Source organism: Chanodichthys erythropterus, chromosome 17 (genome assembly GCF_024489055.1).
Source record: "Chanodichthys erythropterus isolate Z2021 chromosome 17, ASM2448905v1, whole genome shotgun sequence".
Classification (NCBI taxonomy): domain Eukaryota; kingdom Metazoa; phylum Chordata; class Actinopteri; order Cypriniformes; family Xenocyprididae; genus Chanodichthys; species Chanodichthys erythropterus.
In genome coordinates this window covers 1,159,274-1,172,811 of record NC_090237.1, presented here as the reverse complement: position 1 = coordinate 1,172,811, position 13,538 = coordinate 1,159,274, and the positions used below count along the sequence as shown (strand labels likewise).

The 13,538-nt window shown below is 41.4% G+C and overlaps 1 protein-coding gene across 2 annotated transcripts; it reads right to left on the bottom strand.

The window, feature by feature from the left end:
- Positions 1-9,713: 9,713 nt before the first annotated feature.
- otx5 (orthodenticle homolog 5) lies at positions 9,714-12,963 on the bottom strand. Of its 2 annotated transcripts, none has more exons than XM_067365711.1 (3): positions 12,867-12,963; positions 11,585-11,778; positions 9,714-10,364 (listed from the first exon to the last, which is right to left on the bottom strand). In XM_067365711.1, the coding sequence occupies exons 1-3, from the start codon at positions 12,961-12,963 to the stop codon at positions 9,714-9,716; spliced, it is 942 nt and encodes a 313-aa protein (XP_067221812.1). The 2 variants fall into 2 exon arrangements, with proteins under 2 accessions (XP_067221812.1, XP_067221814.1); XM_067365713.1 differs by having other exon boundaries at positions 11,585-11,736.
- Positions 12,964-13,538: the final 575 nt, after the last annotated feature.

The window sequence follows — 13,538 nt, the reverse complement described above, 5'->3', positions numbered from 1 at the left end:
TAGATACTGTAGACAGACAGATAGACACTGTAGACAGATAGATAGATACTGTAGACAGACAGGTACTGTAGACAGACAGATAGACACTGTAGACAGACAGGTACTGTAGACAGACAGATAGACACTGTAGACAGACAGATAGACACTGTAGACAGACAGGTACTGTAGACAGACAGATAGACACTGTAGACAGACAGATAGACACTCTAGACAGACAGATAGACACTGTAGACAGACAGATAGACACTCTAGACAGACAGATAGACACTGTAGACAGACAGACAGGTACTGTAGACAGACAGACAGGCAGGCAGACAGACAGGTACTGTAGACAGACAGATAGACACTCTAGACAGACAGACAGGTACTGTAGACAGACAGACAGACAGACGGGTACTGTAGACAGACAGACGGGTACTGTAGACAGACAGGTAGACACTCTAGACAGACAGACAGGTACTGTAGACAGACAGGTAGACACTCTAGACAGACAGACAGACAGGTACTGTAGACAAACAGACAGACAGGTGCTGTAGACAGACAGACAGACGGGTACTGTAGACAGACAGGTAGACACTCTAGACAGACAGACAGGTACTGTAGACAGACAGGTAGACACTCTAGACAGACAGACAGACGGGTACTGTAGACAGACAGACAGGTGCTGTAGACAGATAGACAGACAGACAGGTGCTGTAGACAGACAGACAGACAGACAGGTGCTGTAGACAGACAGACAGACAGGTTCTGTAGACAGACAGACAGACAGGTGCTGTAGACAGACAGACAGGTACTGTAGACAGACAGACAGGTGCTGTAGACAGACAGACAGACAGACAGGTGCTGTAGACAGACAGACAGACAGGTACTGTAGACAGACAGACAGACAGACAGGTGCTGTAGACAGACAGACAGACAGACAGGTACTGTAGACAGACAGACAGACAGGTACTGTAGACAGACAGACAGACAGACAGACAGGTACTGTAGACAGACAGACAGGTGCTGTAGACAGATAGACAGACAGACAGGTGCTGTAGACAGACAGACAGACAGACAGGTGCTGTAGACAGACAGACAGACAGACAGGTGCTGTAGACAGATAGACAGACAGGTGCTGTAGACAGACAGACAGACAGACAGGTACTGTAGACAGACAGACAGACAGACAGGTACTGTAGACAGACAGACAGACAGGTGCTGTAGACAGACAGACAGACAGGTACTGTAGACAGACAGACAGACAGACAGGTGCTGTAGACAGACAGACAGACAGGTGCTGTAGACAGACAGACAGACAGGTACTGTAGACAGATAGACAGACAGACAGGTGCTGTAGACAGACAGACAGACAGACAGGTGCTGTAGACAGACAGACAGACAGGTACTGTAGACAGACAGACAGACAGACAGGTGCTGTAGACAGACAGACAGGCAGGTACTGTAGACAGACAGACAGACAGACAGACAGGTACTGTAGACAGACAGACAGACAGGTGCTGTAGACAGACAGACAGACAGACAGACAGACAGGTACTGTAGACAGACAGACAGACAGACAGACAGGTGCTGTAGACAGACAGACAGGTACTGTAGACAGACAGACAGACAGGTGCTTTAGACAGACAGACAGACAGGTACTGTAGACAGACAGACAGACAGGTGCTTTAGACAAACAGACAGACAGGTGCTGTAGACAGACAGACAGGTACTGTAGACAGACAGACAGACAGACAGGTGCTGTAGACAGACAGACAGACAGACGGGTACTGTAGACAGATAGACAGACAGATAGACACTCTAGACAGACAGATACTGTAGACAGACAGGTGCTGTAGACAGACAGATAGACACTCTAGACTGACAGATAGACACTGTAGACAGACAGATAGACACTGTAGACAGACAGATATACACTCTAGACTGACAGGTACTGTAGACAGACAGATAGACACTGTAGACAGACAGACAGGTACTGTAGACAGACAGACAGACAGGTGCTGTAGACAGACAGACAGACAGACAGGTACTGTAGACAGACAGACAGACAGGTACTGTAGACAGACAGACAGACAGGTGCTGTAGACAGACAGACAGACAGACAGGTGCTGTAGACAGACAGACAGACAGACAGACAGGTACTGTAGACAGACAGACAGACAGGTACTGTAGACAGACAGACAGACAGACAGGTACTGTAGACAGACAGACAGGTACTGTAGACAGACAGACAGACAGACAGGTACTGTAGACAGACAGACAGACAGACAGGTGCTGTAGACAGACAGACAGACAGACAGACAGGTGCTGTAGACAGACAGACAGACAGGTACTGTAGACAGACAGACAGACAGACAGGTGCTGTAGACAGACAGACAGACAGGTACTGTAGACAGACAGACAGACAGACAGACAGATAGATAGATAGACAATCTAGACAGACAGATACTGTAGACAGACAGGTGCTGTAGACAGACAGATAGACACTCTAGACTGACAGATAGACACTGTAGACAGACAGATAGACATTGTAGACAGACAGATATACACTCTAGACTGACAGGTACTGTAGACAGACAGATAGACACTGTAGACAGACAGATAAACACTGTAGACAGACAGACAGGTACTGTAGACAGATAGACACTGTAGACAGACAGATATACACTGTAGACAGACAGACAGGTACTGTAGACAGACAGACAGACAGGTACTGTAGACAGATAGACACTGTAGACAGACAGACAGACACTGTAGACAGACAGATAGACATTCTAGACAGACAGATAGACATTCTAGACAGACAGATAGACACTGTAGATAGACAGACGGGTACTGTAGACAGATAGACACTGTAGACAACTCAAATGACTCCTGAACACTTTTCAAAACCTTCTCTTCTCTTCTTTGCCCTCCTCCCCTCCCTCCCACATCAGTTCTTACAGCTGATGACTTTGCCACTTTCTTCACACATAAAATAACAACCATCAGCGGCCAATTCTCCACACCACACACTGACAAGACAGACAGACAGACAGACAGACAGGTGCTGTAGACAGACAGACAGACAGGTACTGTAGACAGATAGACAGACAGACAGGTGCTGTAGACAGACAGACAGGTGCTGTAGACAGACAGACAGACAGACAGACAGGTGCTGTAGACAGACAGACAGGCAGGTACTGTAGACAGACAGACAGACAGACAGGTACTGTAGACAGACAGACAGACAGGTGCTGTAGACAGACAGACAGACAGACAGACAGGTACTGTAGACAGACAGACAGACAGACAGGTACTGTAGACAGACAGACAGACAGACAGGTACTGTAGACAGACAGACAGACAGACAGGTACTGTAGACAGACAGACAGACAGAGTGCTGTAGACAGACAGACAGACAGACAGGTACTGTAGACAGACAGACAGACAGGTGCTTTAGACAGACAGACAGACAGGTACTGTAGACAGACAGACAGACAGACAGACAGGTGCTGTAGACAGACAGACAGACAGACAGGTACTGTAGACAGATAGACAGACAGATAGACACTCTAGACTGACAGATAGACACTGTAGACAGACAGATAGACACTGTAGACAGACAGATATACACTCTAGACTGACAGGTACTGTAGACAGACAGATAGACACTGTAGACAGACAGACAGGTGCTGTAGACAGACAGACAGACAGACAGGTGCTGTAGACAGACAGACAGACAGACAGGTACTGTAGACAGACAGACAGACAGACAGGTACTGTAGACAGACAGACAGACAGGTACTGTAGACAGACAGACAGACAGGTACTGTAGACAGACAGACAGACAGGTGCTGTAGACAGACAGACAGACAGGTACTGTAGACAGACAGACAGACAGGTACTGTAGACAGACAGACCGACAGACAGACAGGTACTGTAGACAGACAGACAGGCAAACAGGTGCTGTAGACAGACAGACAGACAGACAGACAGACAGGTACTGTAGACAGACAGACAGACAGGTACTGTAGACAGACAGACAGACAGACAGGTACTGTAGACAGACAGACAGGTACTGTAGACAGATAGACAGACAGACAGGTGCTGTAGACAGACAGACAGACAGACAGACAGGCACTGTAGACAGACAGACAGACAGACAGGTGCTATAGACAGACAGACAGACAGGTACTGTAGACAGACAGACAGACAGACAGGTGCTGTAGACAGACAGACAGACAGGTACTTTAGACATACAGACAGACAGACAGGTACTGTAGACAGACAGACAGACAGACAGACAGATAGATAGATTGACAATCTAGACAGACAGATACTGTAGAACAGACAGGTGCTGTAGACAGACAGATAGACACTCTAGCCTGACAGATAGACACTGTAGACAGACAGATAGACACTCTAGACAGACAGGTACTGTAGACAGACAGATAGACACTGTAGACAGACAGATAGACACTGTAGACAGACAGGTACTGTAGACAGACAGACACTGTAGACAGACAGATAGACACTGTAGACAGACAGACAGGTACTGTAGACAGACAGACAGACAGGTACTGTAGACAGATAGACACTGTAGACAGACAGATATACACTGTAGACAGACAGACAGACACTGTAGACAGACAGATAGACATTCTAGACAGACAGATAGACATTCTAGACAGACAGATAGACATTCTAGACAGACAGATAGACATTCTAGACAGACAGATAGACACTGTAGATAGACAGACGGGTACTGTAGACAGATAGACACTGTAGACAACTCAAATGACTCCTGAACACTTTTCAAAACCTTCTCTTCTCTTCTTTGCCCTCCTCCCCTCCCTCCCACATCAGTTCTTACAGCTGATGACTTTGCCACTTTCTTCACACATAAAATAACAACCATCAGCGGCCAATTCTCCACACCACACACTGACAAGAACATCTTAATTGAAAACACACAAATTCTCCCCTCCTTCTCCATGCTTTCTGAGGCAGATGTTTCCAAACTCATTCTTTCCAATCACCCTACTACCTGTCCGCTAGACCCTATCCCCACTCCTCTTCTTCAGGCCATCTCCTCCTCAATTGTACCTGCACTCACTCACATTATCAATTCCTCCCTTCACACTGGAACATTTCCCACAGCTTTTAAGCAGGCTAGGATTACCCCACTGCTTAAGAAACCCACTCTGAATCCAGCACTTTTAGAAAACTACAGACCAGTATCCCTTCTTCCTTTCATTGCTAAGACACTTGAGAGAGTTGTATTCAACCAACTGTTTACTTATCTCTCACAGAACAACCTCCTTGACAACCACCAGTCTGGTTTCAAGAGTGGCCACTCTACTGAGACTGCCCTGCTCTCAGTCACTGAACCCCTGAGACTGGCACGAGCATCTTCAAAATCATCAGTACTCATCTTGCTGGACCTGTCTGCTGCCTTTGACACAGTGAACCACCAGATCCTCCTGTCTACACTCATGTCGAAGGGCATCACAGGAACCGCGCTCCAGTGGTTCCAGTCTTACCTCTCAGGTAGGTCCTTTAGGGTATCTTGGAGAGGTGAGGTGTCCAAGTCACATCATCTTGCTACTGGGGTACCTCAGGGCTCTGTGCTTGGACCACTTCTCTTCTCCATCTACACGTCATCACTAGGATCGGTCATTCAGGATCATGGTTTCTCCCATCACTGTTATGCTGATGACACACAACTCTACCTCTCATTCCAACCAGATGATCCGACGGTTGCTGGTCGCATCACAGCCTGCCTGACAGCCATTTCTGCCTGGATGAAGGACCACCACCTCCAACTCAACCTTGCAAAAACGGAACTGCTTGTGATCGGTGCAAACCCAACACTTCATCACAACCTTTCAGTTCAACTTGGGTCTTCAACCATCACTCCTTCCAGGACAGCCAGAAACCTTGGAGTGGTGATGGATGATTGTCTAACCTTCACAGATCATGTTGCAGCAACGACCCGGTCCTGCAGATTTGCCTTGTACAACATCAGGAAGATTAGACCCTTCCTATCTGAACATTCCACACAAATTCTTATCCAAGCTCTTGTTCTATCCAGACTGGACTACTGTAATGCTCTCTTGGCTGGCCTTCCAGCATGCACTATCAAGCCTCTGCAACTGATCCAGAATGCTGCAGCAAGACTGGTCTTCAACGAACCGAAGAGAGCGCACGTCACTCCTCTCTTCATCAGTCTGCACTGGCTGCCAGTAGCTGCTCGCATCCAATTCAAGGCTCTGATGTTTGCTTACAGAACGACAGCTGGCTCTGCACCGCTATACCTTAACTCACTACTTCAGACTTACGCGCCCTCCAGAAACCTGCGTTCTGCAAGTGAACGGCGCCTTGTGGTGCCATCACATAGGGGCACAAAATCACTATCACGGACCTTCTCCGGGACTGTTCCTGGCTGGTGGAATGACCTACCATCCATGAGTCTCTAGCCATTTTCAAAAAAATGCTAATGACGTATATTTTTCGTCAGCACTTGACCCAGTAGTAGTAGCACTTACCTTGACTAATATTTTTCTCCTATCTATTTGTGTATTTAAAAAAAAAAAAAAAAAGAAATTTGCTATGAGCACTTTACTGACACAACTGTGACTTCACTCAGCACTTACATACTGTTGTTCTCATGTTGATTTAATTGATTCTACTACTCTCATTTGTAAGTCGCTTTGGATAAAAGCGTCTGCTAAATGACTAAATGTAAATGTAAATGTAGACAGACAGATAGACACTCTAGACAGACAGACAGGTACTGTAGACAGACAGACAGACGCTGTAGACAGATAGACACTTTCAGAGATAAAAGCCAAGTGTAAAATTATCATCAAATGACTGCTATTTGATCACTGTTAACATTAGGCAACCACAAAAAGCTTTAACTTTAATTAATTATTATTTTAAGTTCATATGAACGTGTGTGTTTTCACTGAACATTCAAACAGATTCATTACCATGTAACGTGATTTTTTTAAAGAATAATTATTAAAAATGTTGAAGCCTGAAACTACGAGTCTTTAGAATGACAGTCAATTCAATTAGTTTGTGTTTTACAGGTGAGACGTGACTGATGATGATGATGATGATGATGATGTGAAGGTGACATTCATCTTTTCTTCAAATCAGGCTGCAGGTATTGTATGATTATATGTGTTTATATCTATTTTTAAATATGAAGGAATTTATTTATAAATATGGAGAGTATTTATTCATGAACAGCAAGATGTGAGAGTAGACATGTATGTAAAAGAAAATAGAATAGATATACTTCAGTCTTAATTAACACACACACACACACACACACACAGCCATGTTCATAGTTCTTTTAAAAAAGGTTCTTTATTGTCATTGATGGTTCCATGAAGAAACTTTAACATTCCATTTCACAAAAGGAAACAAAACATGGAACTGATTACTGAAACGTTCTTTGGGGAACCAGAAATGGTTCTTCTATGACATCAATGTGAAAAAGAAAAAAGAAAAACTTTTGGAACCTTTATATTTAAAAATGTACATATTTATTTTTAATTTACAGTCATTCTGCCCCGTGTGTGTGTGTGTTTGTGTGTGTGTGTGTGTGTGTGTGTGTGTGTGTGTGTGTGTGTGTGTGTGTGTGTGTGTGTGTGTGTGTGTGTGTGTGTGTGTGTGTGTGTGTGTGGGATTAGGAATCGATTAAAAGCAAATTGGAGGAACTCCGGCACTGATGTGTCTCTGGATTAGAGGGAAAGAAATGAATCATATTTTAAGTCCTGAGAGTCTCTGAGCCCGTCTGCACTGAACACGCCATATGCTGCATCCATCCAGATTACACACACACACACACACACACACACACACTTCTGTGACCCTTCCTTCGATTTCAACTTATTTCTTTTTGCATCTCTCTCACAACACACATGACTGTCCAACACGGGTTAATCACTTTGTGTGTACATGCGTGTGTATCTGTGTGTGCATATGTGTGTGTGCATGTGTCTTCTGTGAGTCACTGTGTGTGTGTGTGTGTGTGTGTGTGTGTGTGTGTGTGTGTGTGTGTGTGTGTGTGTGTGTGTGTGTGTGTGTGTGTGTGTGTGTGTGTGTGTGTGTGTGTGTGTGCATGCAGATGTTTTTATTGGGCAAATTTCATAAAAACATTTCCAACTCAAAATTAAATCAAATTTAAATTAAACAATTTGTACATAAAGAAAATTTAATATATGATATTTAATAATTTAAATAAAGTTTGCGATTATTATTATTTATTATTGATAAAAAAGTATACATTTATATAACAAAACATTTATTTGTTTGTTTGTTTTTATGTATGTGTACACATTTCATTTGTTTGTGCATTTATTTAATTGTTTATGTATGCATGTAAGTATGTATTTGTTTGTTCATTTTTATGTATGTGTATTTATTTATTTATTTGTTTGTTTGTTCAATTGTTTATGTATATATTCACTCATTTATCCTCTCAACATTCCAGTAATTTTGCTGTAAATTAATAGTCTTAAAAATAATGTCACAATAAAGTCTCAATGGTCCTAAAAATCTATTTTCTTATTGATATTTAACATTTTTTATGAGAAAAAGATAAAAAGACTTAATTAGAAATCGACTAGTCCTGTGTTTATGGAAAGAAATGTTTATTTATAACTCATTGAAATCTACAAGACTCTAAAAGCAAACACAATGAAAAAGCAGGACATTACAAACAAAGACAGAAAAGAGTGTTGATTTGAAAAAAATGATTTTGTACAAACAAACATTCACAGCGTTGGAGCCTATAAAACCTGTTAGCGAAACCCCTGAGATTGACGAATAAAACAAACACTGATTGTTGGCAGAATCTAAACGATAAGAGTCAGAGAGTTTATGTAACTCAACACATCATTTCATTCAAGTAAAGTCTGACATTTAAAAGAAAGAGAGTGTGGCGTCAGAATGACAGTAAATACGTCTCAAACAGGTTTAGAGCTGCAGAAGAAACAACAGATGTTGTGATCTAATTAAAATATCAATTAAAGAAACATATAAAACACACACATGTAACATCTCGGGCTCTAGACGTGTCTATCTGACACAAAAGCACACATTCATCTTCCTTCTTCAGTATCAAAAGCAGCTTATAAACATATGAGAATATGTTTCATGGGATTCTGAAGGATGAAACATCATCTAGTCCTAAAACAATCAGACAGAGCCTTTGCAGATGATTGTCAGATTGAGGTGTAAGTCACTGCTTTACTGAACGAGCTAAATAATTAAGAACCTGCTCGTTAATCTATCATCTACCAGCTACACTTCATTCGAAATAATCAAGACGGACACTAAAGGTCTGTTTACACCAGTAACGATGAGCATATCAGCTGGATTCTGATTGGCTGTCAATGTTTTTAGCAATCCAATGATATCGTTCCTCTGTGTCGTTATCTATAAACTATAAATCTATACTGTTGTCATCCTCGGTGCTCGACAGTCAGTTTTACCTCTGTCCACGCTTCATTTGTGCTTCAGAATGTGGGTATGACGTGATCACCCTGATTCTTAAACATAAAGGATCTTCATCGATGTTTCCGTGAAGAACCTTTAACACTTCTACTGCACAACAGGTTCATTTTAAAATGCACAATAAGAAAACTGTTCACTGAAAGGTTCGTCTGGAACACTTATTTTTAAAAGCGCACTGACTTTCCCTTCTAAACGCCCTACAGGACCTGGAACTTCCAGGAGTTTTGGTCCTTGTAGTCCAGACAGTCCGCGGCGCTGAAGTTCAGTTTCCAGGACGCCGTTTGGTCTTTGTAGTCTAAGCAGTCGACGGCGCCGAAGCCCAGCGACGCGGCGGTGTAGCCCTGAGACGACAGCGACGCGGGCGACTGGCTGAGAGCGCCGCTCATGGAAGAGGCGGTGATGGGGCTGAGAGCGCCGCCGGTGGCCGACAGCTGCGGGTGCATGGGAGACAGGTACGAGCTGCAGTCCAGCCCTGTGAAATAGGACGAGGAGGTGGCGTAGCCTTGCCCGTACGCCGGGGCCTGTGTGTAGGTCATGGGGTAGCCGCCCGAGCGCTGCAGGCAGGGCGTGCCGGAGACCGACAGCGGGTCCGGCAGCGGAGAGATGGAGGCCGGGCTCCAGATGGACACGGTGGCGCTGGTGCTGCTGGAGCTCGGGGTGATGGACGTGCCGGGTGGAGGTGGAGGAGGTGGAGGGCTGTAGGGGCCGTTGGTGCTGGCGCTGGCCTCGCTGACGCTGGGCTCACGGGCGGGCGACGACTTCTTCTTTGGGGGTCTGGGTTTGGTCTGGCCGCTGGTCTGCTGCTGCTGCTGTTGACGGCACTTGGCCCGGCGGTTCTTAAACCACACCTGCAAATAAACAGACAGTCGGGTTACGGTCCAGGACGCATGTAATGCATCTCTGACGCATGAAAGAGGCTTGTGAAATTCTCAAGTGTGGTTTGAAATTTGTTTATTTTTGTTTGTTGTTTATTTGTATTTGTGCTATATATTAAATCGATTAATCGCGATTAATTGCATCTAACTTAAAACTTTTTTTACATATGTGTATATATATATATATGTTTTATGTTAGATGTGATTAATCTAACTTAAACCTTTGTAAATATGTGTATATACGTGCACACATATACACACATATATATACACATATATTTATAAACTTGTAAGTTAGATGTGATTAATCAGGATTAAATGATTTGACAGCACCAATGAATATCAGAAATACAAATAAGCAACTAACAAAATAATCGATTAATCGTGATTATTCGATTATTAGGAGTTAATCGATTTGACAGAACTAATATATATATATATATATATATATATATATATATATATATGTGTGTGTATGTGTGTGTGTGTTTATATATACATACTGTATATATTGTATATATCAGAAATACAAGTAAGCTGCAAACAAAAATAATCAATTAATTGTTATTAATCAATAATGTGTGGTTAATCAATTTGACAGTATGTATATATAGTATATACAGTATAACAAATAAACCACAAAAATAGATGAATCGTGATTAATTGATTACTTACGATTACTTACGATTACTTATGATTAATTGATTATATATATATATATATATATATATATATATATATATATATACATACAATATGGTTTCATTTGTTAACATTAGTTAACTTCATTAGTTAATATGAACTAACAATGAACAGCACTTTTAAAGCATTTATTTTAGTTAATGTTAAATTTTTCAACATTTACTAACACATTATTAAAATCAAAAGTTGTATCTTATTTAATGGACCTGAGCTGTATTTATATTAACTAACATTAACAAAGATTAATAAGAACAAAATGCATAATAAATACGTTTTTGCTTATTGTTGGCAAATGTTAGTTAATGCATTAACTTATGTTAACTAATGGGGCCTTATTGGGTTTTTGCTGTGTGTGTAATTAATTACTAAAGAATTATATAGTTAATTAATAATCAGTTGAATCTGATCCAAAAGTAAGTCGAATCTGATATGTTTCTCGATCATAAGCTAAACCATGAGCTCCTGGTGTTCTTGAGGTGTTCTGGACTCACCTGGACTCTGGACTCGGGCAGGTTGATCTTGAGCGCGACCTCTTCCCTCATGAAGATGTCCGGGTATCGCGTCTTGGCGAACAGCGCCTCGAGGATGTCGAGCTGCGCACGCGTGAACGTGGTTCTCTCGCGCCGCTGTTTGCGCGGAGTGTCTGAAAATAAACCACATAAACACCAAAAGTTCAACATCTCGTCTTCAATGCGCATCTATCTATCTGTCTGTCTATCTATCTATCTATCTATCTATCTATCTATCTATCTATCTATCTATCTATCTATCTATCTATCTATCTATCTATCTATCTATCTATCTATCTATCTATCCTTCCACAAAATATTCGAAAATATATTTTATTACAATCAAGCATAAATTTATAAAGTATCTTATGAATGTGATATGGTTTTTATTTAGTCCATAAACCTGATAATCAATGAACCGACGCGTTCATTTCATTTCTTGAAAAAGTCTAATATTTCCGACTCTGTGGATTAATAAAGCATATAATTGTTTAACTATAATTGATTAAACGGGAAACTCGCATTATTTATCTCAATAGCAGCATTGATTATCATATTCATCCGTGTTAATTATTTCGCATAAGGCATTCATCTCAAACTAACAGACATTTACGAAGTAAACATCTTATATTTATACTATTTATATCATAATTATCGAAACCATGTTTTTATTTTTATTAAAAAAAAACAATTGAAATTGTCGATGTGAATTTTCACATTCATCATTCTCATTTTCATATTTTAAAAGCTCATTTAAATGCATATTCGTTATTTTGACTCAACATTCGATTTTTAACCAATTAATTCAAAAATTCTATACAAGGTAAATTAAACATTATGTTCAATATTTATGCCTAATCTTCAAACTTTATATATTTTCGATTCCAGTAACTGCATTAGTCGTGATGAAGAATTATAAACGCACAATATTTTTAAGACGCAAAACAGAGTGTAAATCATATTAATAATAACTCATTATTTAAAAAACAAACGATATAATATTTGTAGTGCAGCACATTGTTTCATATTTATATTAAAAGCGTATTTATATTTATAAATAATTCATAAAGAGAGTTGTTAGCTATTTTTTTCAGTTCCAGGTCGTTTTTTTAACTAATAAAATAATATTACGGATACGCATTTTTACGCGCAGTTTAAATGTCATTTTTACGCGCATTAAATATCACATCTGATCTTTAAATTCTCATTATGACATGAAAAATGCATAAATGAAAAATGAAAACGGAGTTAAATAAATACTTACTGGGGTAACCGACGGCGGAGTGCAAGAGATCCATCCCGGTCCCGGACAGAGTCAGGCCGTTGACAGAGTAATGAGGCTGTTTCATGTAGGACATCATGACTATAAACTCTGTCTCTCTCTCTCCTCCTGTCTCCCTCTCTCTCCCTCTCTCTCTCCTTCTGTCTGTTTCTGGCTGTAATGGATCTTTAGTTTTACGCACGCTGATTGTCTGTCAGTTTAAAGTTGTTTGGTTCTGTTTTGATCTGAGATGCTGTATCACCGTGTGTCTGTGAGCTCAAGCGGGCATCAGCAGTCGGAGTGACCGGTGTCCGGCGCGGGTGTGCGGGTGTTCGGTGAGTCGGGCTGCGGTCGGTGCGCGTGTCTCCGTCTCCGTGTGATAGTGTTGAAGTGAGGAGGAGGAGGCGGCTAATTAGAGACTGACAAGACCTGAACAAACCCCTCCCTCCAAACCTCTCTCTCTCTCTCTCTCTCTCTCTCTCTCTCTCAGATTTTGAGAAGTTATATAGGGTACCCTATATATTTGCGCAATCAATATATCATACAACTATTGTGTTTGAATAAAGTATTATAAGTTAATAGTGATTGTGTGAATCTTGTTTGACATTATGTAGCTCGAAATTTGTGTTAGTTTGAGATTTGACATCATTTATCTATCTAAACTAACACTCACTT

What these genes read in the sequence shown, in the direction of transcription:
- otx5 (XM_067365711.1), bottom strand. Translation starts at nt 12,963, where the DNA reads ATGATGTCCTACATGAAACAGCCTCATTACTCTGTCAACGGCCTGACT. An exon ending in CTCCGCCGTCGGTTACCCCA is followed by an intron (nt 11,779 to 12,866) that starts GTAAGTATTTAT and finishes TGCGCATTGAAG; the next exon opens with ACGAGATGTTGAACTTTTGG. An exon ending in TGCCCGAGTCCAGAGTCCAG is followed by an intron (nt 10,365 to 11,584) that starts GTGAGTCCAGAA and finishes GTTTATTTGCAG; the next exon opens with GTGTGGTTTAAGAACCGCCG.